Source organism: Melozone crissalis, unplaced genomic scaffold, assembly GCF_028551555.1.
Source record: "Melozone crissalis strain CALT ecotype California unplaced genomic scaffold, PUWL_Pcris_2 ptg000029l_1, whole genome shotgun sequence".
Taxonomy (NCBI): Eukaryota; Metazoa; Chordata; class Aves; order Passeriformes; family Passerellidae; genus Melozone; species Melozone crissalis.
Window position 1 is genome coordinate 382,565 of NW_026535807.1, and position 21,661 is coordinate 404,225.

The 21,661-nt window shown below is 53.6% G+C and overlaps 1 protein-coding gene across 1 annotated transcript in view; it reads left to right on the plus strand.

Annotated features, from left to right (window-relative positions):
• PLXND1 (plexin D1) overlaps positions 1-21,661 on the plus strand; it is a 65,421-nt gene that overhangs the window by 17,366 nt on the left and 26,394 nt on the right. The window contains exons 3-17 of the mRNA XM_054281190.1: positions 616-747; positions 2,848-2,948; positions 3,598-3,727; positions 4,245-4,419; positions 5,850-5,958; positions 6,808-6,910; positions 8,803-8,910; positions 10,700-10,789; positions 11,606-11,699; positions 14,718-14,881; positions 15,643-15,794; positions 15,901-16,000; positions 18,984-19,123; positions 19,449-19,616; positions 21,498-21,588. Coding sequence (XP_054137165.1) covers positions 616-747; positions 2,848-2,948; positions 3,598-3,727; positions 4,245-4,419; positions 5,850-5,958; positions 6,808-6,910; positions 8,803-8,910; positions 10,700-10,789; positions 11,606-11,699; positions 14,718-14,881; positions 15,643-15,794; positions 15,901-16,000; positions 18,984-19,123; positions 19,449-19,616; positions 21,498-21,588 — 1,857 coding nt within the window. The remainder of the gene's footprint in view (positions 1-615; positions 748-2,847; positions 2,949-3,597; positions 3,728-4,244; positions 4,420-5,849; positions 5,959-6,807; positions 6,911-8,802; positions 8,911-10,699; positions 10,790-11,605; positions 11,700-14,717; positions 14,882-15,642; positions 15,795-15,900; positions 16,001-18,983; positions 19,124-19,448; positions 19,617-21,497; positions 21,589-21,661) is intronic.

Sequence of the window (21,661 nt, forward strand, 5' to 3'; positions counted from 1 at the left end):
GTGCAGCCTCCTCCATCACTGCCAGCGCTTCGGCTGGTGATTCATGAGGCAAGGTAGGACTTGGCACTCTCGTGGCAGCTGCCGTGGTCTTCTGGAGTCAGCAGGGATAGAAGCTTCTTCTGGCTGGGAGTGACAACACTTATTTTTCAAATATGCAGGGAGCAGGAGATGCCATGCTGTACAGCCCTGTTGCTGATTTTCACTGTTTTTCATTAAGTTTTGGGAACTCGATGTTCTCTGTACAGAATGTGAGTGTGTATGTGACGAGGCCTGCAGGCTGGTGCCACTTGCACGAGGGTAACACAAACGCTGCTGTGCCCCTTGGATGAAGCTGTGCAGGAGCAGAGCCTCCAATCTGTCACCTTCCAGAGGAACCAGGACAGTGAGGGTCCTGCCCCACTGAGCAGGGCTGGGGCTTTCCGGGCCGTGCCATGCCTGCCCAGCGACACAGAGCTGGCTTTCCAGGAGAGCTCTGTGTGTGCAGAGATTCACACTGCTTGACAGCTTGGGGCACCACTGAATACCACTCTGGTTTTTATTTATAACCAAGGAGAAATAATCTTCTGCCCTTAGTGTTTGAAAATGTTCTCAGTGAGTGGCCTCTTCTCTCTACAGATAAACCTGGACAGCACGATGAAGGTTATTAGCAGGAGATCCATTTCGGTGGCTTATGGAGAGCCTGTCCACCCCATCATGCAATTTGACCCTTCTGATTCCACTTACCTCTACCTGATGACCTCTTACCAGGTGAGATCTTCAGTCCTCAATAAACCAGTTATTGGAGCACAGCATGCATTTGATTTAGCTCAGAGCTGGGAGCAGAAAGGGACAATAAGGTTTTCTTTAATGGTGAAAGCCAAGATGCTCAGAGCTTTGGCTGTCACTGGGCTTTCTGGGGAAGTGCCTATCTGTTCTCCTGTGCTGGGTAATAACACCATGCAGCCCAGCTTATCGGGTCTTTGTGGTGGTCAGGTAAAAAGAAGAGTGAAAGATACTGAAACGGATTGCACTTATGGGAGTGCAGAAATAAGCACAGAAATAAGCAAAGGTTGTTCCTGTACAGAAACCCCAGAATGACAGTACATGGTCTTTAGGGAGGCTTCCAGGAGATCCTACAGACAAAAGTCTGCCTGTCAGAAGTGGTCCCTGGGGAGGTTTCTGCTCAGTGCTTGGCAGGAGGGCTCTGCAGAGACCTGGAGAGCTGCAGCAGGTACAGGCAGGCGGTCCCATCTCCATCAAGTTAACAGAGTAGGAAGATGAGAGCTGAGCGCTCCAGGCACTGAGGGCTTGTCCTCAATTACATTTTAATCTGTCAAAACAGATGCACCACCCCAACTGTTACATGTTGCATTTGTATTTTCCAAGCTCTAATTCCCCGTAGATTGGTCATTATGGTTTCACAGACCCCTCTCAGGAAGCCTCTTTAGCTGATGGCTCTGACTCGCTCATCTCAGCCCCTGTCTGGGCTGTGCCCTCCACTCGGGCTGATCAAACAGCTGGTGTGGTGCTCGTGGTGCCTCCTCTGACTGCTCCTTTTCCAATAAATCCGATGAGTTAGTTTCTCTTGGGTGGAGAGAGCATCCTGGGAAGCTCCCCAGGAGCTGGACAGGGTTGGGGTGGGGTTGCTGAGCCCTGCAGGGCTGTGAGCAGTGAGCTGCTGTGAGTGAAGTGGGGCTCTGGCCAAGGAGCCTGCAGCCTGGACTGTGCTTGCCTGGTGGGAGCTCAGGGCTCTTGGCACCTCACATTTTCAGTCCCCACTGTTCCAAACCACTCAACTTTCCTTCCCAAATGTTTAGAGATCAAAGGAGGTGAGAGCAGAAACTAACACATGCTTTCCCTTCCAACTGCACCTGCCAAGTGAGTCCCCAGAGGTACTTTGATTTTTTTCACAAATCAAAGTTTCTAGAGTGGTGCTGCTTTCTGATCTTTGTGTAAACAGCCAGAGAGTGCTGGGCTGTGTCTGGAGAGGAGCTTTCTGCAGGTCTGGGTGAGAGCTTTTCGCAAGAGAGGGACAAGCTGTAAAGCTATATCCACCTGACACCTCTGAAAGGTGCGGTGTCACGTTCTGTAACCTGGTCTCACATGGCTCCTGCCATGGCACCAGCTGAAAAGGAGCAGCTCAGCCCAGCCTAGTCCAGCTCAGCTGGCTGCAAACCCTGTGGATTCCCCAGCCCTAGGGCATCATTCCTGTCCTGGGGCTCGCAGCCCCTGGCTTGGACAGGCTCTGGAGGCCCCAGTGGGCAGCAGGTGGCTTCTTGGGCTCGTCCCCATGCCAGGTGGCCGTGGCACAGCTCCAGCTTCCAAGCCATGCCAGGGGTTGCTCGGGGCGTGCTGGGTGCCCGTGCTCCAGGGCAGGGGTGTCTCAGCCCGAGGCACGGGGATCCTGTGTCCAGCTGCTCGCGGCCGTGCGGCTGCGTCCGGCCGGGCGGGGGTCCCGTGGGGCTGTGCCGCGTTTGGGAGGCCTGTGCTGCTGTTGTGGGGCTGTGTCCCGTTTGGCAGCACTGTGCTGCTGTTGTGGGGCTGTGCTGCGTTTGGCAGCAGCTGTGCCACGTTTGGGAGCCCTGTGCTGTTGCTGTGGGGCTGTGCCACGTTTGGGAGCCCTGTGCTGTTGCTGTGGGGCTGTGCTGTGTTTGGAGCACTGTGCTGTTGCTGTGGGGCTGTGCCGGTTTGGGAGCCCTGTGCTGTTGCTGTGGGACTGTGCCGGTTTGGGAGCCCTGTGCTGTTGCTGTGGGGCTGTGCCATGTTTGGAGCCCTGTGCTGTTGCTGTGGGGCTGTGCCATGTTTGGAGCCCTGTGCTGTTGCTGTGGGGCTGTGCCATGTTTGGAGCACTGTGCTGTTGTTGTGCAGATGACCCGGGTGAAGGTGGCTGCCTGCAGCCAGTACTCGACGTGCGCGGAGTGCCTGGCCGCCGCCGACGCCTACTGCGGGTGGTGCACCATGGAGACCAGGTAGGACCTGCCCTGCCGTGCCCAGGTGTGCTCAGCGTGCCCTTGCCCTCAGCCCTGCAGGAGTTTGTGTGCCTTCTGCCTTTCCCTACAGTCACGCTACCAGCAGTCCTTACAAAATACGTGCTGTTAGAAAGTACTGCCCAAAGGGTTGGGATGTTCTTCAGAGCCCAGGTTTCACCATAGCTGCATTGTCATGCCACAGGCACCTGCCAATGCAAAGAATCTCTTGTGGGTGTCAAACCGTGGGACTGGGAGAACCCACCCCCCATGAAAGTCCATTTGCCTCTGCAGATCTCATCATCTATCAGTAGAAGATAATCACATGCAAAAGGGAATATTCAAAATTAGATTCCACATTTGCAAACTGAAGATGTCAGACAGCATGTCATCCTCTCCTCCTGAGTTTGGGTTCAGCCTGGCCTTTTCCTGCCTTCCTCAATCCTGCTGCTCCACTGGTGCTGTGGGAGTACACATTGTTATCATGGCAAGCAGACACTTAAACCGTAGCAGCAAATGTTAAGGCTTAGGCTGCATGGATGAAGGAGAAACATACAGACGCAAGATTTTCTCTTCTCTCACAAGGAATTCAACGTTTTTATCACCTGTTTTAAAACTCATCAACCGCGAGCTGTTCCTCTGTTCATTGCAGGTGTTCTCTGCAGCATGAGTGCACCGACTTCACAGGGGCCAACTTCTGGGTGAGCGTGAGTGAAGGAGTGCAGCAGTGCCCTTCCATGACCATCCTGGAGCCTGAGATCAGCATTGACAAAGAGAACCCGGTGCGTTTGCAGCCAGTTCCAAATCAATCCCCTGCAGGGCCCGTGGAGCCGCAGCCTGCTCTGCCCAGCCCTGCTCGTGCCGTGGAGCAGCACGGCTCCTGCGTGTGGCCAGGGGATGCTGAGCTCTGCTGCATGCTGCTGCATCGGGGTGACCTGCTGCACCCCGAGCCTGAGCCAGCTGCGTGCCAAGCCTGTAGGGAAACAGCACCCAGAGCTGAGCCTACAGGCAAAAACCACCCAGAGCTGCTGCTCCAAACACACAGGGCAGGGTCGCAAAATTTCAAACACAGTCAGCTGCAGACAGCTGAGTCAACTCATTTCCTGATTTTGTATTGCTGCTATTTAAAAGTATTTTTATTATATTTTAAAGGTTTTTTATAAAAATATTATTTGTTTCAAGACAGACCCTGTCTGTGGGCTTGTTTTGGAGTTGCCTACCTCTGAAAAGCTTCTAAAATGTTGACAAATTCTAAATATAATTTTCTGTGATAATAGCTGACTTCTTTGTCTAATGTAGGCCCTGATAATACAAATAAATGGAACTATCCCGAACCTGAATGGAACAGATATTTCATGTGACTATGGAAACAACATCCGCACGGTAGCCAGAGTCGCTGGGGATTATGTAAACCAATTTATTTATTGCAGTTTGCTTCCACACGAGAAATATCCAGCATTTCCTGATGACCAAGGTATGCAAAAGCAAACAAGATGGGTTCCTTCTAACCACTTTTGTGGACACAATTTTTAATAGGCTTTATTTATTTTTTCAGTTGTATGTGCAGTTAAGACATACAGGGAAGAAAAGCCTGAAGCTGTGTCTGTTTTACAGGGCATATGACTCTGAAGTGTAGGAGTTCCACCATCTTTACATGAATTGATAGTATTTCAAATCTATTAATTTTTGTTTTAATCATCAGAATTTAAATGCCAGTTCACGTACTTATTTTTATCTGGTTTGAGCTTCTGCTTTAGATTTAGTATGTACTAAGCCAAAAATGTTCTAGCCCTGGTCAAATAATATAGGTTTTTTTATTGATATTTTCAATTGCTTTGTTCGATTTCCCTCCAAAACACACGCTGCCTTTCAGGAGAGTTCTGGAGGAAGAGCAAGTGGGTACCTAAAGGAGCTCAGGAACTCTTAGCCCCATTTTTCAGTCCAAAGCCAGCCGAGGTGTCCCCTGCTTGCCAAGGGGATGCCTGTCGAGCTCCACGGAGCAGCCTCCAGAGGGGATGAGGCTGAAGCCAGCTGAGCTGCTGGCTGAGCTGACCAGGTCTGAACTGGCCACTTAGGGATGCAGTCAGCCCCTCTCAGTGCCTTGGAGAAGTTTGATGCTTTATTCCAGACTTGAGTGCTTGTAAAGTTCTCATCCTTCAAGCCTGGAGTGAATGTGCTGTTGAAGATGGCTGACTCCAGTAAGGGGAGAATTAGCTAGTCCTTTTGAAAATTCCACTTTGTAAAGCTGCATTGCTTTCCTCCCAAACTATCCAAAGAATGGGAGATCTTTAACTGCTCTGTATTGTTGGTTTCAGCAATGTCCAAATGAATTTCTGGAATCCAGTGCGCTGATTTATTGTCTGTATTCTGAAAGAGGCATTGTTTCTTCTCTCTGGTGCTTATATGGCGAAATTGCAATGAAAAAAAAAAATAGGCAATTCTGGGGGGAGGGAAGGTAGTATGGTGTGTTGAGCAGCCAAAAAAGGGATTTCCCCTTTCTGCAGGTTTGTTGGCACAGGGAAAGTGAGCGGGATTTTAAAACATGATAACCAACATGTTTTAATTACCACATTTTAAAAATTATAGTTTAGCACCAACTGTATGTGAAGACAATAATTAAGTCTGCTAATTAACACTTGCATAACATGCTGGAATTTTGTGCTGCAAGTCACCATGTTCTTTTTTGTGAGAGTAATGTAAAGTGCTGATTTAGGAGGGAAGAGCTGAATGTCAGCTCAGGAGAAAGGATGGCTGGTCCAAGTTCGGACATGCAGCTCAGAGGAAGCCCTAGAGAAAACAAATCATATTTAGCCCTTGTTTTCCCAAGGGTCTCTCTTGTCTGCTGAGTGTGAGTGCGAGCAAGGGGCTGTTGCAACCCAATATTCTTTGGCTTGATTTTCTCAGACCACGTGGTCGTTGAAACTTCTCTCTGGGTCAACAACAAAAACATAATCCGGGCCAATTTCACCATCTATGATTGCAAAAGGATTGGGAACATTTACCCCACGAGAGCGTAAGTGTCCCCCGAGTGCAGGCAGGGAGGACCGTGGGCAGGTGGTGGCAGGGCGGGGGTGGCACGGGGGTGGCACTGGTGGGGCAGTTTGGGGCTGGGAGGGTGCCAGCACAGAGCTGGACGAGGGTTCCGCTGCGTGGGGCTAATGGGGGAGCTCAGCTCCTGAGAGAAGGCAGCTGGGGGCCTGGGTAGGATTTGGCAGCATCGTGGGAGATGTGCTGCCAGAGAAGGGTCCTCAACCCATCTGGACATGTTGGGTTTCTTTTAAACATAAATGATATTTTTATATAAAGCTAGTTCTGTTAACCCTTCAGCAGCAGAGGTGGCCTCCCCAGCAGTCTGTGGGCACTGGGGAGGGGAGACTCAAGCTCTCTGGCTCCTTCCAGCCCGTGGTGGGAGCAGTCACATGCCCCCATCAGCTTGAGGGGGCTCTGGTGGCACACACCCAAACCCGCCCACCTCTCAGGAGCGTGGCATCAGGATCTGACCACAGGGCCCACCAGCACTCCATGTCTGTGTAAACAGCAGGGACAGTCTCAGTCAGGTCCAGCATGCCAGGCTCCTCAGAGAGACAGATGAGGGAAAGAGCGTTTTTTTTGGGAAAAACATTTTTTGCTAAGCAGAGGAAGGTGACTCTCAGTCTGCTGTGGCCGGGCAGGGATGCCTGGGGGTGATGGGCTCTGGCCACATTCCCTGCCAGCTGCCAGGGAGAGGATAATCCAGCACTTGCCATGGGTTTCTCTAGGCACCATTAAAGGGTGAACAGTGTGAAGATGGGTTGCAGGGCTGAGGTGTGGCCCCTCTGAGCACCCTCACTCTGCTTTCCTCACCCTGCCTTTGCCATTGCAGGTGCACCAGCTGCCTCTCAGCCAGGTGGAAGTGTCACTGGTGCCCCTCCACCTACAGCTGCGTCTCCAACCGCTCGCAGTGTGAGGATGCTCTGCGGATGGAGGTGAGCGTTGCCCCGTGCTGCTCGGCTCCCAGCCTCCTCCAGTGGCCCTGCCCTGTGCCCTGCTGGCTCCTGTCCTGTGCCAGGGCCTGGGGAGCCCTGCAGGGGCTGGCACACGCTGGCTCTTGGGGCACTGGGTGCTCTTGCTGCGCATGCTGCTGGGCACTGCTGTGCTGCTCCTGCCGAGGGACTTGGGGGTGCCAGTCCAGCAGTGACACTGGGTGACATCAGGGCTGTGGGGTCACCTGGGTACTGCCCTGGCTTGGTCCTGGATTAGCAAAGGGCTCACTTCCTTGGATCCCCTGCTCCAGAGGTACAGTTGGGCTCGATGCTGACCTGCTTGGGCATGTTTGTTTTCTCTCTGCGCCTCCTGCTGATCTCGTGAGCAGCAGAGGTGCTCTGTAGCCCTGGAAACACGGTGCTTTCATCGTGCAGTTGGAGCTTTTGGTAAACAAACCATCGCTGGTGCAGCTGCACCTGAGCATGGCTCTGCAGGGAAAGCTGCATTCTACCAGCTCCATCCGCAGCATCTTGGACATTCTGCCCGCTTCCTCTGATCCAGATGTGAAGGATATATTCAGCCAGAAGCTCTATTTCTGGTGGCTGGTGAACAGCAGGAGAAGGGGCTGCAGGATGACAAGTTAATCAGTCCTCTAAAGTGTATTTTTCTGGGAAGCTGTGCCAGCTCTGGTGACATGCAAGGACTCACCAGGCCAGGGGAGGTTTTGCTTGAAATTGTAGCTGTGCTGGTTTAATTTTAACTCTTTTTATTTCCTTGGAAGAGGCTTGGGAGTGAAATTTCTCTCCAGTTGTTTGCTTTGCTGTTTTGCTTCCCTTATCACGTTCATCTCTGTTATTTAATCTCCTTGTTTAGGCAGCACCAACTATGCTTGGTTAGATAAGTGTCCTGATGGAAGGGAAATATTTTTTCCACAGTCAAACATGCACTTCCAAGTAGTTCCCTGACCCCTGCCTAGGTCTGGGGAGGGCAGGAGAGAAGTCTCCCCCTGACTGCATATCTGGTCCCAGGGATGTGTCCAGCTGCAGGGATGTGTCTGAACGGGCATCCCAGCACTGGGAGGGCAGGCTCAACCTCTCCTTGGAGCAGCGGCAGCACTGGCATCAGTGGAGCCACAGCAGGATAACCTTTAATGCAAGCGAGAGGAAATCTTGCTTGCTGCAAATGATTCTGCATAATGGACCAAGTATTGTGTTGTCTTTTAGCCCAATGGCTCCACTGTCACAGGCATTACTCTGGATGTACCCTGGGGCCATGCACAATCTGGCTTCATTTTTGCTGTAGTTTCGCAGTGTGATTTACATCTCATGAGAGAGCAGGACGGGTTTGTCACATAGACTGGAATTCTGAGTCAGCTCCAGTGTCTGAGACATCAATTTAAAACAAGAATAAAAGTAAGGAGACAGATGACCTTTTAAAATAATTTTTCCGTTTCCTTTAAGCCTTTCACTGCATCTGCCCTATGGCTGCAGCCCCTCACTGAAGCCCCTGCAGCTGCTCACCCCCTGTCCGTGCACAGGCAGCCTGTGCCCTGCAGTGCTGCCATGCAGGGCGGAGGCCCTGGGGCACAGACCCTGCAGGTGCTGCCAGGAGTGAGCAGGGCACTGGGTGCAGCACGGCCCACAGGGCTGCGAGAGGCTCACGCTGGTGCATCTGCCATTGCGGGAGGCAGTGCCTCCTTTCAGAGTTATTCTGGCCCTGTCACGGCCAGAGTGGCAGCTGAGGTGCAGGTACATGGTCACTGTGCACTTGGCAGTGCCCATTTCCCAGTGAAATTAATCTTATCAAGGACTTTGATGGTTCCTCTTCTCTTGTTGCTGAGGATGCTCGGCATGCACCCACCTAATCCCATTTTTTTCCTTATTTTTGTACCTAGCAGAAGAAAATTGACTGTCCTCAGATAGTACCTGCCCCTTTGGAGCCAATGCCCACGGGTGTATCTCAGAACATCATGATCTCACTGGCCAATGCAACTTTCGCTAAGGTAAATGAGTTCCTAAAGGCATTGGGAAGGTTTGGACAGGTGTTTGGGGGAAATAAAACTCCCTGTTCCCTTGTGGGTGTGTGCTCCACCACACAGCATGCCAGTGTCAGCTCTCCCAACCCCACATCCAGCCTGGCCCCAGTGCCTGTGCTGAGGAACAAGCACACAGATCTGAGTGAGGGGCAGGGAGCCCTGTCTGAGCCACAGTGTTTGAGTACAGCATGGAAGCACTGTTTAACTTCAGATTTTCAGAGCTCATTTGGTCTGAAAATGTCTTTCAGGACATCACTACAGAGCTTGTTTGATGTGAAAAAGTATTTTTGTGAAATTTTCTGACATGCTAATTCTAACAGCAAAAAGCGGGAGTGGACATCAAATGTTGCCTTTGGAGATGTGCTGCATGCCAGACAGGACCAGAGGAATTTGGGGCAAAGAGGCTGAGCACTGGGGAAGTGCTTGAGTAAGCCCTGGTGTTTGTAGAGAGCTGCCCTGAGTAATTTTGGCTCAGAACAGCAGGGCTCATGGGGCCAGGTTTGCCTTGCCCCTGCTGATGATTCCAGCATCCTGGGCAGCCAAATGGCTCCTTGTTCTTCAGCAGAGGAGAATTCTGGAAGTGCTGGTGGAGCTGTTCTGGTGTGCTGGAGGGTGCTGTGGAGGCACCGCTCCCACCGTGCCTCCTTGCCCTCAGCACAGGGCAGAGCAGACCCTCGTGCCTCTATGGGGTGGCCTTTTCCTGCACAGCTCCAGCCTCCAGGAAGGAGGCTGTGACCTCTGCAATCAGCAAAAGGGTGAGAAATCCTTCTTCCTGTCTGGACGCTGGAGGTGGCTGAGGAGGAAGCAATAGTGCATGGAACCCACAGGAAATGGAGTCAGCAGGAAAGGGGCAGCAGGAGAGGCTCTGGCAGTGTGACTTCCTTCCATCACCTTCTGCTCATTGTCCCAGGCTGCCGGGCAGGATTTCTTCTGCTTCCCTCTCTGGAGGAACTGGCGAGTGCTGCTGAAGCTGGGAGCCCCAGAGCCGTGTGCGCGGCCCCTTTGCTGCAGCAGGGGCACTGCAGGGCATGGGGCCAGGGCTGGGGGCAGCCTGCAGAGCCAGAGCTGCTTGGGCGCAGGTGATGCACTGGGCAAGGTTCTGCCTGGGTGTTTGCTGAGCCAGCAGCTGCCTGCCAGCAGCCTGCTGCTTCCTTCCACGTCTTTTATCAGATCTGCCAGTTTTCAAAGGGTAGTTAGACCTCAGTAGTGGTGGAGCATCAATTGCTTGGAGATAGGATTTTTTCCTGCAGGATGCAGGCATGGCAATAATTTGGTGCAGGATATCATCCTTGTGTTATCAGGACAACAGCACAGAAGTCTGTCTTTGAACCTGTTCTTGGCTGGGTCCCTGTTTGAATTAGAGATTTGCTCAGTGTAGTTGTTGGGAGGAGGAGGAGGAAGGTGACTTTGAGCCCAAATCACCGACTGGTTTGGGCTGGTTTGGGGAAGCTGGCCTGGGACAATGTTGGCTCTCAGTCTGTGCTGCAGCATGAGTTGCACACACCTCGGCCCAGAGGAGCTGTTGGGGTTACAAGAGCCCAGCCAGGCACATCTGGTCCGTGTGTGCTGTGGGCCAGGCACAGCTCCTGGTCTGCACCTTTGGTGTCAGGTACTGATCTCCTGTTTGACTTGGGCAGAGTTCAGGTGCCAGTGACAGAATCAAGGTGGGACATGGCCCCTGCTGATGGACTGACAGACAGAGAAACTGCACAAAATGGTTCTTGCAGCCATTCTGCCCTTGTCTTCCCTCTCCTAGGAGACAGCCCTGGAGTGCCATTTTGGGGCAGACGGGACGTTTGAGGCGCGCTGGGTGAACTCCTCTGCCGTGGAGTGTGTGCACGTGCTGGTGAGTCCAGGGTGACCCTGCTTCCCCCAGGCTGGGGATCAGGTCTGAGGGCGGCAGGGTCTCACCCCCAGCCTCCCACCTGGCAGTGGGACTCCACTTGCTCTCTTCCCTCCATCTCTCACTCCTACGTTTGCCCCTCTGGGCTCTCTGCGTGCGCTGATGCTGGCGGGGCACGCACATGTCACTGGTGCTGTGTCCCAGCTCTGTGCAGTGGCTTTGGCCCTCCCTGGGGCTTGGGAAAGGGCTGCTTGTTTACCTTTCTAAATGGGAAGAGTTTAGTTCAGGCAAAAAATTTGGCCACCTTTCAGGATTGCTATTTCTGTAGCTTTTATTTTGAACAAGGAATTGGCCTGAGAAAATGCTATGATGCTCACTGGAAAGCAGTGTGGTTGTTGGAGGGCAAACTGCACCTGCAAAATGCAGCAAACATTTGGGCTTCCACCAGTAGGAACATTGCAAGTGGAAGCTGGAGAAGAGCGCTTTCCCATCATGTCACCTGTGTCACAGCCCCACACTGAGAATGTGCAGACAGTCCAGGCTGTTCGTTTTCCTGTCCATTTCTGCTAAAAATAGCAGCAACCCAGGGCTCTGTGCTCACCACGATATGCACTGTGTCCTGGTGCCCTTTACTAGGACTTCAGCAAAATTATTAAAACAGCTGTCCCACTTCTTCTGCTAAGGATAACACACTTGTGTCTGGAGGAGCAGTGGTCAAAGAAGCCTCGCAAGAAAGGTCAATCCGTGGGGGGTGTGTGTGTGTATGTAACCTCCTATTTGAATAAATTTCATAAGGTTTTGTTTGTTTTTTGTGTGCAGCTCCACACATCAGAGAAAAGCCATCGCTTCCCAGTGAACCTCCAGCTGAAGGACAAACCAGACAGATTTATCGACAGTCCAGAGATGATGACAGGTCTGAGTTGAAAATATTTTTATGCTTCTCTCATCTGGTTGGCTTGAGCGACTCTCAAACCTGGGCAGAGTTTATGGCTGCAGGAGAGAGGCTGTGGCTCCAGTGGGCACAGTGCAATTCCTTCTCTCAGGCACATGCAAAAAGCTCTGGTATTTACCCAGAGTCACCCCCATGAACGTGAGCCCAGAGCCCAGGCTGGCACCCACACATCCCTGTTACAGCCAGCCAGAGTCGAGCCCTGCCCAGGAGTGCAGGCAGCTCAGGTCTCACCTGCCAGCATGCACGGCTCAGCTCACCTGGTGCTCCCATCGGGGTGTGAGCTGGAGAGGAATTCCTCCCGGGGAGAGAAGGGATGGGGCAGGGCTCTTCCCTCAGCTCTCACAGGAGCATGCCATCGAGGTTCCACATGCTGTGGAAACTGAATCCTTCTCTTTGCTTCCTGTGCTGAGAAGGAATAAAATGTGTAAGCACATTTCACCCCTGGCCTGTTCTCTGTCTCTGCAAAGAGTGGCTGGATTCCCAAAAAAGCCCTTGCTACATCAGCAAACCGAGGAAGGCCGGCAGTCAGAGCCGAAGTGAGTCAGACTCAGGCAGGGTGGGCAGGCAGGACGGGCCCAAGGGCCGGGCTCAGAGCGGGGCTGGCCCAGCCACAGCGGCGTGCCCGGCGGGGCTGGCCCAGCCACAGCAGCGTGCCCGGCAGGGCTGGCACAGCCACAGCAGCGTGCCCAGTGAGGCTGGCACAGCAGCGTGCCCGGCAGGGCTGGCACAGCCACAGCAGCGTGCCCAGTGAGGCTGGTACAGCAGCGTGCCCGGCGGGGCTGGCACAGCGGCGTGCCCGGCGGGGCTGGCCCAGCCACAGCAGCGTGCCCAGTGAGGCTGGTACAGCAGCGTGCCCGGCGGGGCTGGCACAGCAGCGTGCCCGGCAGGGCTGGCACAGCCACAGCAGCGTGCCCAGTGAGGCTGGTACAGCAGCGTGCCCGGCGGGGCTGGCACAGCGGCGTGCCCGGCGGGGCTGGCCCAGCCACAGCAGCGTGCCCGGCGGGGCTGGCACAGCAGCGTGCCCGGCGGGGCTGGCACAGCAACGTGCCCGGCGGGGCTGGCACAGCCACAGCAGCGTGCCCGGCGGGGCTGGCACAGCAGCGTGCCCGGCGGGGCTGGCACAGCCACAGCAGCGTGCCCGGCGGGGCTGGCACAGCAGCGTGCCCAGCGGGGCTGGCACAGCCACACCATCGTGCCCGGTGGGGCTGGCACAGCAGTGTGCCCAGCGTGCCCGGCACAGCAGTGTGCCCAGCGGGGCTGGCCCAGCAGCGTGCCCACAGGTGCCCTTGCCAGGCTGCCTGGAGCAGCCCTGCCGAGCTCGTTCGCCTCTCGCCAGGGTCAGAGCTGCGGCAGAAGGGGCTGATTTGTCTGAGGGGCAGAGGAGGAGGAGAGCCCAAAGAGAGCTTTCCTTTGGAGGATAACTGTGACAGGGAGGACACGAGCACCAGCGACCAGTGACCAGGATAGAAAGGTTTCCCCATGGTAAACCCCTGCCAATGGAGGAGGATTATCTTGCAAAGTGAAAATACCTGGAAATACCAGCATGGACAGGCATGAGATCTGGTTTCTCTGCAGAAAGAAGAGGGCATAGTTTTGCAATACAGTGGTAACCCTGAGGAGGGGGGTGGGACATGGGGTTTTGGCTGTGTAGGAGACTCAGCACTCTGTGTGGGTGGCGCTGGGAGCAGGAGCCACAGCAGAAAAAGCGTGGTGGAATTCCCCTCCTCCTGCATGGAGAAGGGGCTCGTTTACGTAGGCCGTGTTTGCATCCATCGGAATTGGCCAGAATATTTGGAGTTCCCACGGGACTGTTGTGCTGCTCTGGCTCCTCCTCGCTTTGCTCAGGCTGGTGTGAGTCACATTAGAGAGACTGCCTTGCATCAGAGATCTGCCAGACAAACATGGGCATCTTTTAAAATGTCTTTAATGAAATCACTGATGTTATTGTTTGTTATTTCAATGTTTATTAGTTTTTATTTTACACTCTGTTTTGATAGTCCATTGAAGGAATACAAGATCTGCTATTGGTTGGAAAACCACCAGTGTAATCCCCTGGGGAGACTGCAGATGACATGGAATAGGCTTTTATTTGTGGAGAATAGGAGAGACCCCCAGTACCAGTGATGTTTCGTTAGCATGATGCAGGCAGTGGTGGTGCTGATGAAGTTTCATTAGCACAGCACAGCAGAGCGTTGAGGCTGAGGGACTCATTAGTTGCTCAGGAAGTGCCTTAAGATGCTCCTGTGAGCAGAAGTGCCAAATGTGTCTGTTTCTGTGCTTTATGTGCTGCTGCAAAGTCTCCTGTGGGGAAAAGGGTGTGAAAGCCATGTTTCCTGAGCATTTCTGACTGCTACCTCCATGGATACCCACACTTCAGTGGCAGAAGTCTTGAGGCTGGAGAGGAAATGTAACCCAGGGCACCAGCTAATGGAGATGTGAAGGCAGTATAAGAAAAACATATGGAAGTTGAGCTGAGGAGATCTGAAGGAAGAAGAAGTCAATGAAAGGGGTCTGTGGTCACAGGGGGAAGGAAAGAACTGTAAACACTGTACAAAGCAAAAACTACCCCGTTTTTGTCAGTGTGGAAGCAATGTGATTGCTTTCCTGGCAGGATGGAGCCAGCTTTGCCAAGCAGCTTCCCATGTGGATGCTGAGAGTTGGAAACATGTAGCATTAATTGACAAAAGGTTCCAAGTTTGGGTGTTGCTTGTTTTTCAAGGGGGAGAAAAAGGAAAAGAACGTGTTAAATTATATTGTAGTGTGAACAAGCACCCAGGCCTTCTGGGAAATCTGTAGGATGGTAGCCAAGGGCTCCCTTGTCTCGCTGTGTGCTCTGCTCATCCGCTGGATTTCAGATTTTCCTGGGATTTACGTAGCGGGCAGGTGGTGGGAGCGGGGAGGGTTGGAGTGCCTCAGGCTAAGCAAAGCTGAGAGAGCCTCAGGCCTGGAGCTCACGCTGTCTTTGTCTCTGGTGCTCAGTGGAGGTGTACAACTGCGCGACCGGCAGTGCCGACTGCTCGCAGTGCCTGGGCAGGGAGGACCTCGGCCACCGCTGCCTCTGGAGCGAGAGCAGCTCCAGCTGCAGGCTGCAGACCGAGCCTCCACAGGTCGCTGAGGCCTGCCCGCCTCCGGAGATCCGCAAGGTAAGACCCGCAGGCGGCACGGAGGGTGCTGGCAGTGTGGCACGGCGTGAGGTGGCGGGTGGTGCCAAGGGTGGGACAGGCTGCGCTGTGCTGTCTGGAGCAGGGCAGGATCTGCACATTGTCCCTGGCAGGGGATGGGCTCCAGGCCAGCACTGAATTATTCACTGGCTTTCTATGCTGTCAAGGACATCTTGCTAGTGACAGGATCCAGTCTTCATCATGTTAGAGGGAAAAACAACAGCAGCACAGTAATGGCCAGTCCCCTGTCCTCTCGCAGCACTGGGGTGTTGCCATGACCAGTACTCTGCCCCCTCACAGCAATGGGGGCAGCAGCTGTCCGGTGAAACCAGTGGTGTAGGAGTGGGTTCAAAGCTGGTCTGTGGGAGAAAGCATGTTGCTTCCCAGATGTGTTTGCAGCTGAAGTGGTCCTTCACTAAACCCCACTGCCCAACACAGCAGAGAAGTGTGGTGGTTTCTCCTCTGCCAAGCCGGAGCGAGGAGACTCTGGTGTTGGGTGCACTGGGCAAGCAGGAGTGTGAGGAGTGATTCTGTCTGCTTCACAGGGCTCAGGTGGTGCTTGGACACCAGGATTGGCTCAGGGATGGAGGCCAGAAGCTCCTGGTTCTCCCCTGACCCTGTCTAGTGGCAGGTGTCCCTGCCAATGGCATGAATCGTAGATGATCTTTGAGGTCTCTTCCAACCCAACGCATTGTGGGATGCTGTGATGCTCTGACCTTGTGCCCTGCCCCTTGGTGCTGCAGATCGAGCCGCTGCAGGGGCCGCTGGAGGGGGGCACGCTGCTGACCATCCGCGGGAGGAACCTGGGCCGGCGCTTCAGCGACATCGCGGGCGCCGTGCGCGTGGGCGCCGTGCGCTGCGCCCCGCTGCCACACAGATACGTCGTCTCTGAGACGTGAGTGGGGGACCCGGGGAGGGAGCACGGCCCCTGCGTGTCGCTGGGCCAGGCAGAGCCAGCTGCAGCTGCCCTTGCCGCTGCCATCCGCCTCCTCCATCCACAGAGTGGTGTGCCAGACCGGAGAGGCTGCGGAGGCGTTCTCAGACGTGGTCACGGTCAACGTGAGCAGGGAGGGGAGGTCCAGGGAGCGCTACTCCTACGTGGTGAGTGTTCCTTTGGTGATTCCTGTGCCCCTTAAAGTGGTGTGCGGCTCCCCATGCCTCCCCCAGCTGGCTGAGAAATAGGATCTACAACTACATCTTGGGGTCCTTAAGGAGCTGCTGAGGTGTCACCTCACCTGTGGTTACCTGTGTGGGGTGTGGCAGGGCCACAGCAGGATGCTGACAGCACAGCCACGCTCCCAGACTCAGCTCCTGCAGGGCGCTGTTGCATTTCAGCTCTATTGGCTATTCTCCTGCTATGAAAAGGAGCTCAGTTTTCTTCTACCTCTTTTGCTGAAGTGTTGTTACAACCTGTGAGATTTTTTGAGACTTGTGAAGCCCCTTTGTGCTGTGTAAGTTACATTGCATGAACTCACATTGTTTAGAACTGATATTTTTGCTGCAGAGATTGTGTTAGTTTTTGCATGAAATAATGTGTAGGGATTACACTGAAGCTAACCCCATGTCACTGTGCAATGAAAAGCCCTTTATAACTTTGTGCTGTGCTGTTTCACAAAGATAGCTTTCATCTCTATAAACCTGGAGAGAAATCATGCATTTTTTCTCTTCCCAACATGAACCTTCTTCTTGGACAGTATTTATGGACAGCCATGCTGGGTGGGTGCTGAGAGCACGTGCAGTGCTTGGAGCCTTTGTGCCTCCATGGCAGCTTTAGCTGGGGCAGGACAGTCTGTGCTGCAAGTTGTTGGCCTGGGAGGAGACCTGGAGCCCCAGAAAACACTTTGATTCCTGGTGGCCATTGTGAGGGATTTGGGGCAGATCATGGAGTGTGATTCTCCCACCCTGAAGCCAATGACAGATTGGGTGTTTGTTCAGGGAGTTGAGAGCATGCAGCCAGCACAGGCATGGCACACCCCAGCACCCAGCAGAGCCAGGCCTGCCACTGCATGGGGAGAGGCTGGGGAGCGATGGCACAGCCAGGCCCGTCTCAGCAGGAGTTCCCAGATCCCATTTCCACAGTTTCCAGGTGGCCAGGTTCACAGCCCAACAGCCCCCTTGGTTTGGGGATCCTCAGGATGTGTGTGCTGAGCTGGCACATCCCTCACTGCTGGCTGGGATGGGGAGAGGGGCCCCGAGAGTGGAACAGGGCTGGGCAGCTCCTTTACCAGCTCCTAACATGCGAGGAAAAGCCTCTCAGGAAACATCTGTGGAAGCACCAATGCTGAACAAAGCGCAGCCTGACCTCAGCCTGGGTCCATGGCAGCCCTGTGCCAGCAGCTCCGGGGCAAGCTTAGGGAGCAGGCTTCTCTCTGGAGAGGGAGAGGAGCCCTTCCTGCTTGGGTGGCACAGTAGAAAACTGCTGTCTCTCTGTCTGTCTCTGTTTGTCTGTCTAGTTTGTCTTAGCAAAGCTTGGAGCAGACGTGAGGGAGTGCCCTGCCTTGTGCACGTGTTGGAGAGGGACACTGCTGACGGAGCTGTGTCACACTGAAAATAGCTTTCATACCATGTGCAAACCAAGCAACACTCCTGTTTTCTTGGTTTTCCTCTCCCATCTGATGGCATGCCTATACCATGTAAGGCTGGTCTTGGTGAGATCTGAGCTTGGGCATTGGTTCAGTTGCCTGGAAAAGTTTAAAAGCCTTTCAGAATGAAGATACTTCATGAAATACCACATACTGTTTGTGTGCTACATCTTTCAAAGTCCCCATTATACATGCCTAGAAGAGACAGAATTCAGCTGTAATTGTACTGAGGAGGAGGGAGAGGCTTCCTCAGGACGTTATAGCAGGCTGTGGATGAGCTGGATTTGCCAAAGCTGGGATAGAGGTGATTGGTGCTGGCAGTGCACCAAGAGCAGCAGCCCCTGGCGCTGCCTAAGGGGAAGGGCTTTGGGGAACAGGAATAATCCTCTCTGCTGATGCTGTAGCTGTACTTATGAATATGTGGGTTAAGGGCCAAGGCCAGGAGACAGCTGCCTGCAGACACCAGAGAAATAGAAATTAGCAAAACAGATCTGGTGGAAATGGGTGACGGTCAGAACTGACAGAGGAGCAAAACCATCTGAGTGTAGGACAAGGGCAAGGGTAGATGTTAGCACATGGGTTTGTGTGTTTGACTGCCAGGCAAGGCGTTAACAGCAGGCTCAGCCTGCACTGCACTGCCCACCTGCAAGGGCTGAGGGTCTGCTCTGCACGAGCGAGGGGTGGGCTGGGGTGGGTCTGTCTGAGAGAGAGCCACCAGTGCCCTGTGGAAGGGTCTCAGGATCATGATTTGCTCTGCCCTGGCCATCCTGCTCAAATGGAGCAGGGATGTTGCCAGCAGCCTCTCCTGGGGTGCCTGTGAGCAGACAAGAGGGCTCAGCGCCACGTGAGTTATCAAAGCCTCCAGCTCATGAATCTCAGGAAGATTTCCAGGGGCTGCAAACACAGATAACATACACGCTAATTTATGCTGCAAATGGCAAGAGGCAAAGTAACTTCCCCCTCAGTTCCTGTTGCCTCAAGAGATGCAGATTTGAAGCTTCCTTAGCAGGGGTCTGATATTCAATTATCTAAACCCAGGTGGCCATTTTACTGATCTCAAGGCCATCATCCAGTGGGGCTTTAACATTATCCTTGCATTTAGGAGGACATGGATCTAGAAGGGCTGAGATGGTGAGGGAAGTAATGAGTGAGAAATTTCCTTTTATTGATGGACTTTGTGCTGTCACTGGCTCTGGACCTCCTGCTGGAAATCTGAAGGGAATGGTGAGATCCTGGGCTCCTGTTTGGCCCCATGTTTCATTTACAGCAAGTATTTAAGGACCACTGAGAGTCACAGAGGTTTTATTTGATCTTACTCCTTAGCGTTTGTATCGCTTCTCTTTTTCTGAAAGCTTGCCAGCAAAAGCTTTTGCTGTGCTGCTGTTTGAGCCTTACAGTGCTGGAACTCTTACTCAAACTTCTGAATCAATTCCCATGTACAGTGTGGAATATCCAGCTGCAGATTTACCAGGCTAGAAAACAGATTTTCCCTTTGTTTTTAGCTTCCCGTGGTGCAGTCCATAGCTCCTCTGAATGGCCCAAAGGCAGGAGGAACAAGAGTGACCATCAGAGGCAGCAGGCTGGATGTCGGCTCAGAGCTCCGTGTCCTCATCAACTCCTCCAAGCAGTGCACGGACCTCAGGTGGGAGCAGGGCTGGGGGCTGGCACTGGGGTAGTGATGAGAGGTTGGTATTGTCCCCCAAGAAGTCAGGCAGAGCGAGGGTTTTGGTGGGGGGCACCACTGCATGCTGGCATGGCATCCCCTGCCTGCCCTTCCCCTGTGGGTGCTCGGGCCCAGCGCCGGGTGCTGAGCTGGGAGCTGCCCTCAGCAGGCCTGCAGGAACAGCTGGATGGCATGGCACTGGAGCGAGTGACATGCCAGCCAGCGTGTCCCCCTGTTATGGGGGGCTGCCAGCTGCCTGTCAGGGTGTGAGGCCAGGCTGCAGCTCACCCTCCTGTCCCCGCAGGCGCACGGACAGCAGCATCACCTGCACCATGCCCGCCGCGGAGCTCACCACGGCCGTGCCAGTCTGTGTGCAGTTCGAGAACAAGTCCTGTGCCAGCCTCAACATCACTTTCAAGTATGAGAAGAACCCGGTTATATCGGACATCAACCCCAAAAAGAGCCAGATCAGGTGAGATCCTGCCCTAGCTGAGGCAGCCTGGGAAAGAGGGGCTCAGTTCCAAGGGGAGAGGGTGGGGACAGGGTCCTGCCAGGAGAAAGCGGCTTCTCAGCCCTGGGCTGGACAGGTGTAGAGGGCACCTTAGCTTGCTCTTGAGGTGCTCCAGGGTAACCCCAGCACAGGAGAAGAAGAGGTATCATACATCAGGACTGTACATAGCTTATTTTGATGCATTTACAAGTGGAAGAATGTCAGCCTTGGTAACAATACTGTGCACACCTCATGAGTGTTTTGGGGAGGCCCAGGTGGGGGCTCTATGAGACCCTGAGGATTTTTCTTGGCAGTAAAACTGCTGGAGGATGAGATTTGTAATTTTGGATTTCAACCTTCCCCAAGGTCACAGTATTTAATTTTTAAAGTGTGTTGCTTTTAGTTTCACATCTCAGTGGAGTTCTCAGACTTCTGTTCATTTGGATACCATAGTGAAATAACCACCCTCCTCACCTGTGGAGGCTGAAAAACCCAGGGCTGACTAGGAAATCTGGGAGGGCAGCAGGACATCGCTGAAAGCATAGCCAGGGCCGAGCAGGAGCAGGCTCTGGTGGTCTGACCCTCTTGGAACAAAGCTGCCTCTCTGTTCCCAAGCACAATGCCAAGGCTGCAGGCTGTGGGAATGCTAGGGGAAAGGCAGAGCCGTGACTCAGCCAGGCTTCCAACTGCTGAGCGGCGAGAGCAGTGTCTAAAAAGAGACAAGGGAAGAATGTCCTGCCTGCAGTCACAAAGGAAACCACTGGGGTGTTCCTCAGTCACCTTAGTCTGCTTCCTTGGTACTTAGAGCCGTTCCCAAATTTCAGAGAATGAGGATGGCAACTGCAGGCTCTCTCCAGCCTCTGGCGTGGCTCTTGCAGTCTGACTGCTGCAGCACCTTGCTGGACTATTGACCATGAGGTGCCAATAACTTGTGTAAAAATTTAGCTGGTTCTGATTTCTCTTACCATATTGATAAAATAATCCATATAACCAAAATCTAAACCAATGCAAAATTGTACACTAGTCTGCAGATGTGACAGGCTAATGAGAAACTTGAGTCATAACTTCCTAGTGATATCCCCAGGCTTCAGAGAACCCTGGGGCCTCGTGCCCAAAGTCACTGTGCCTGGAGTGCTCTTCAGATAATAGGACTTGTGAGTCTTGCCTGTTCCCTGGCAAATACTCCAAGAAAGTCAAATGTGATATGGGGAAGGTTGATCTAGGGTGCAGATGAGTGGTGATGGTTCTCCAGCCCTTGCTCTGCCTTGTGCACATTGGGGCTGCTCATTAATCTTGTTAGTTGACTGCACAGTGGGAAGCTCATGTGTTGCATTCCCCCCAAGCAGATTCAAAACACAGCAATTTTCACATTTTGATCTAAATCATAACTTCCTGGAAGATGTAGGATGAGGGATGTTTCCCTCTCCAAGTCTCACAGTTCTGTGTGGGTTGCTGCAGGGCAGGGGCAAGGGGGGCAAGGGCAGGGGATGTGTCCTGGCCATCACTTTACAGGTCACTTCCATGGCCAGTGGCCAGGATGCCTGCTGCATACCCTGGCATGCAGAGGCTGCTCTTCTGGACAGTGGGAAGTAAGGGGGACAGCTCACTGATGCTGGAAGAGGCTCCCCGCTTTCCACCAGAGCATCTACTCCTCCTTCCTTCCTTTCTTCCGTGACATTGTGGTAGCTGTGTAGGTAGCTTCCTACTTCTGCTATAAGTAGAAGACTTTGGCCGTTGGGTCACATTTTCTGCTCAGGCAGCTTGGAAACATCTCTGAGAAAATGACGGGAGGAAGATGCAGCCCTCGCATCCCACTGCTGCACTGTCCTCTGCAGTCAGCCTCTCTTTCTTCCCTTGTGGCAGCGGGGGCAGGATCATCACGCTGGAAGGCAGAGGCTTTGGGCTGGTGCAGAACGTGTCCATGGCTGTGCGCGGCATCGGCAGGGAGCACACGGTGGGTGTGTGGGCCGGCTGTGCCCCGTGTGGGCCGGCTGTGCCCCGTGTGGGCTGGCTGTGCCCTGTGTGGG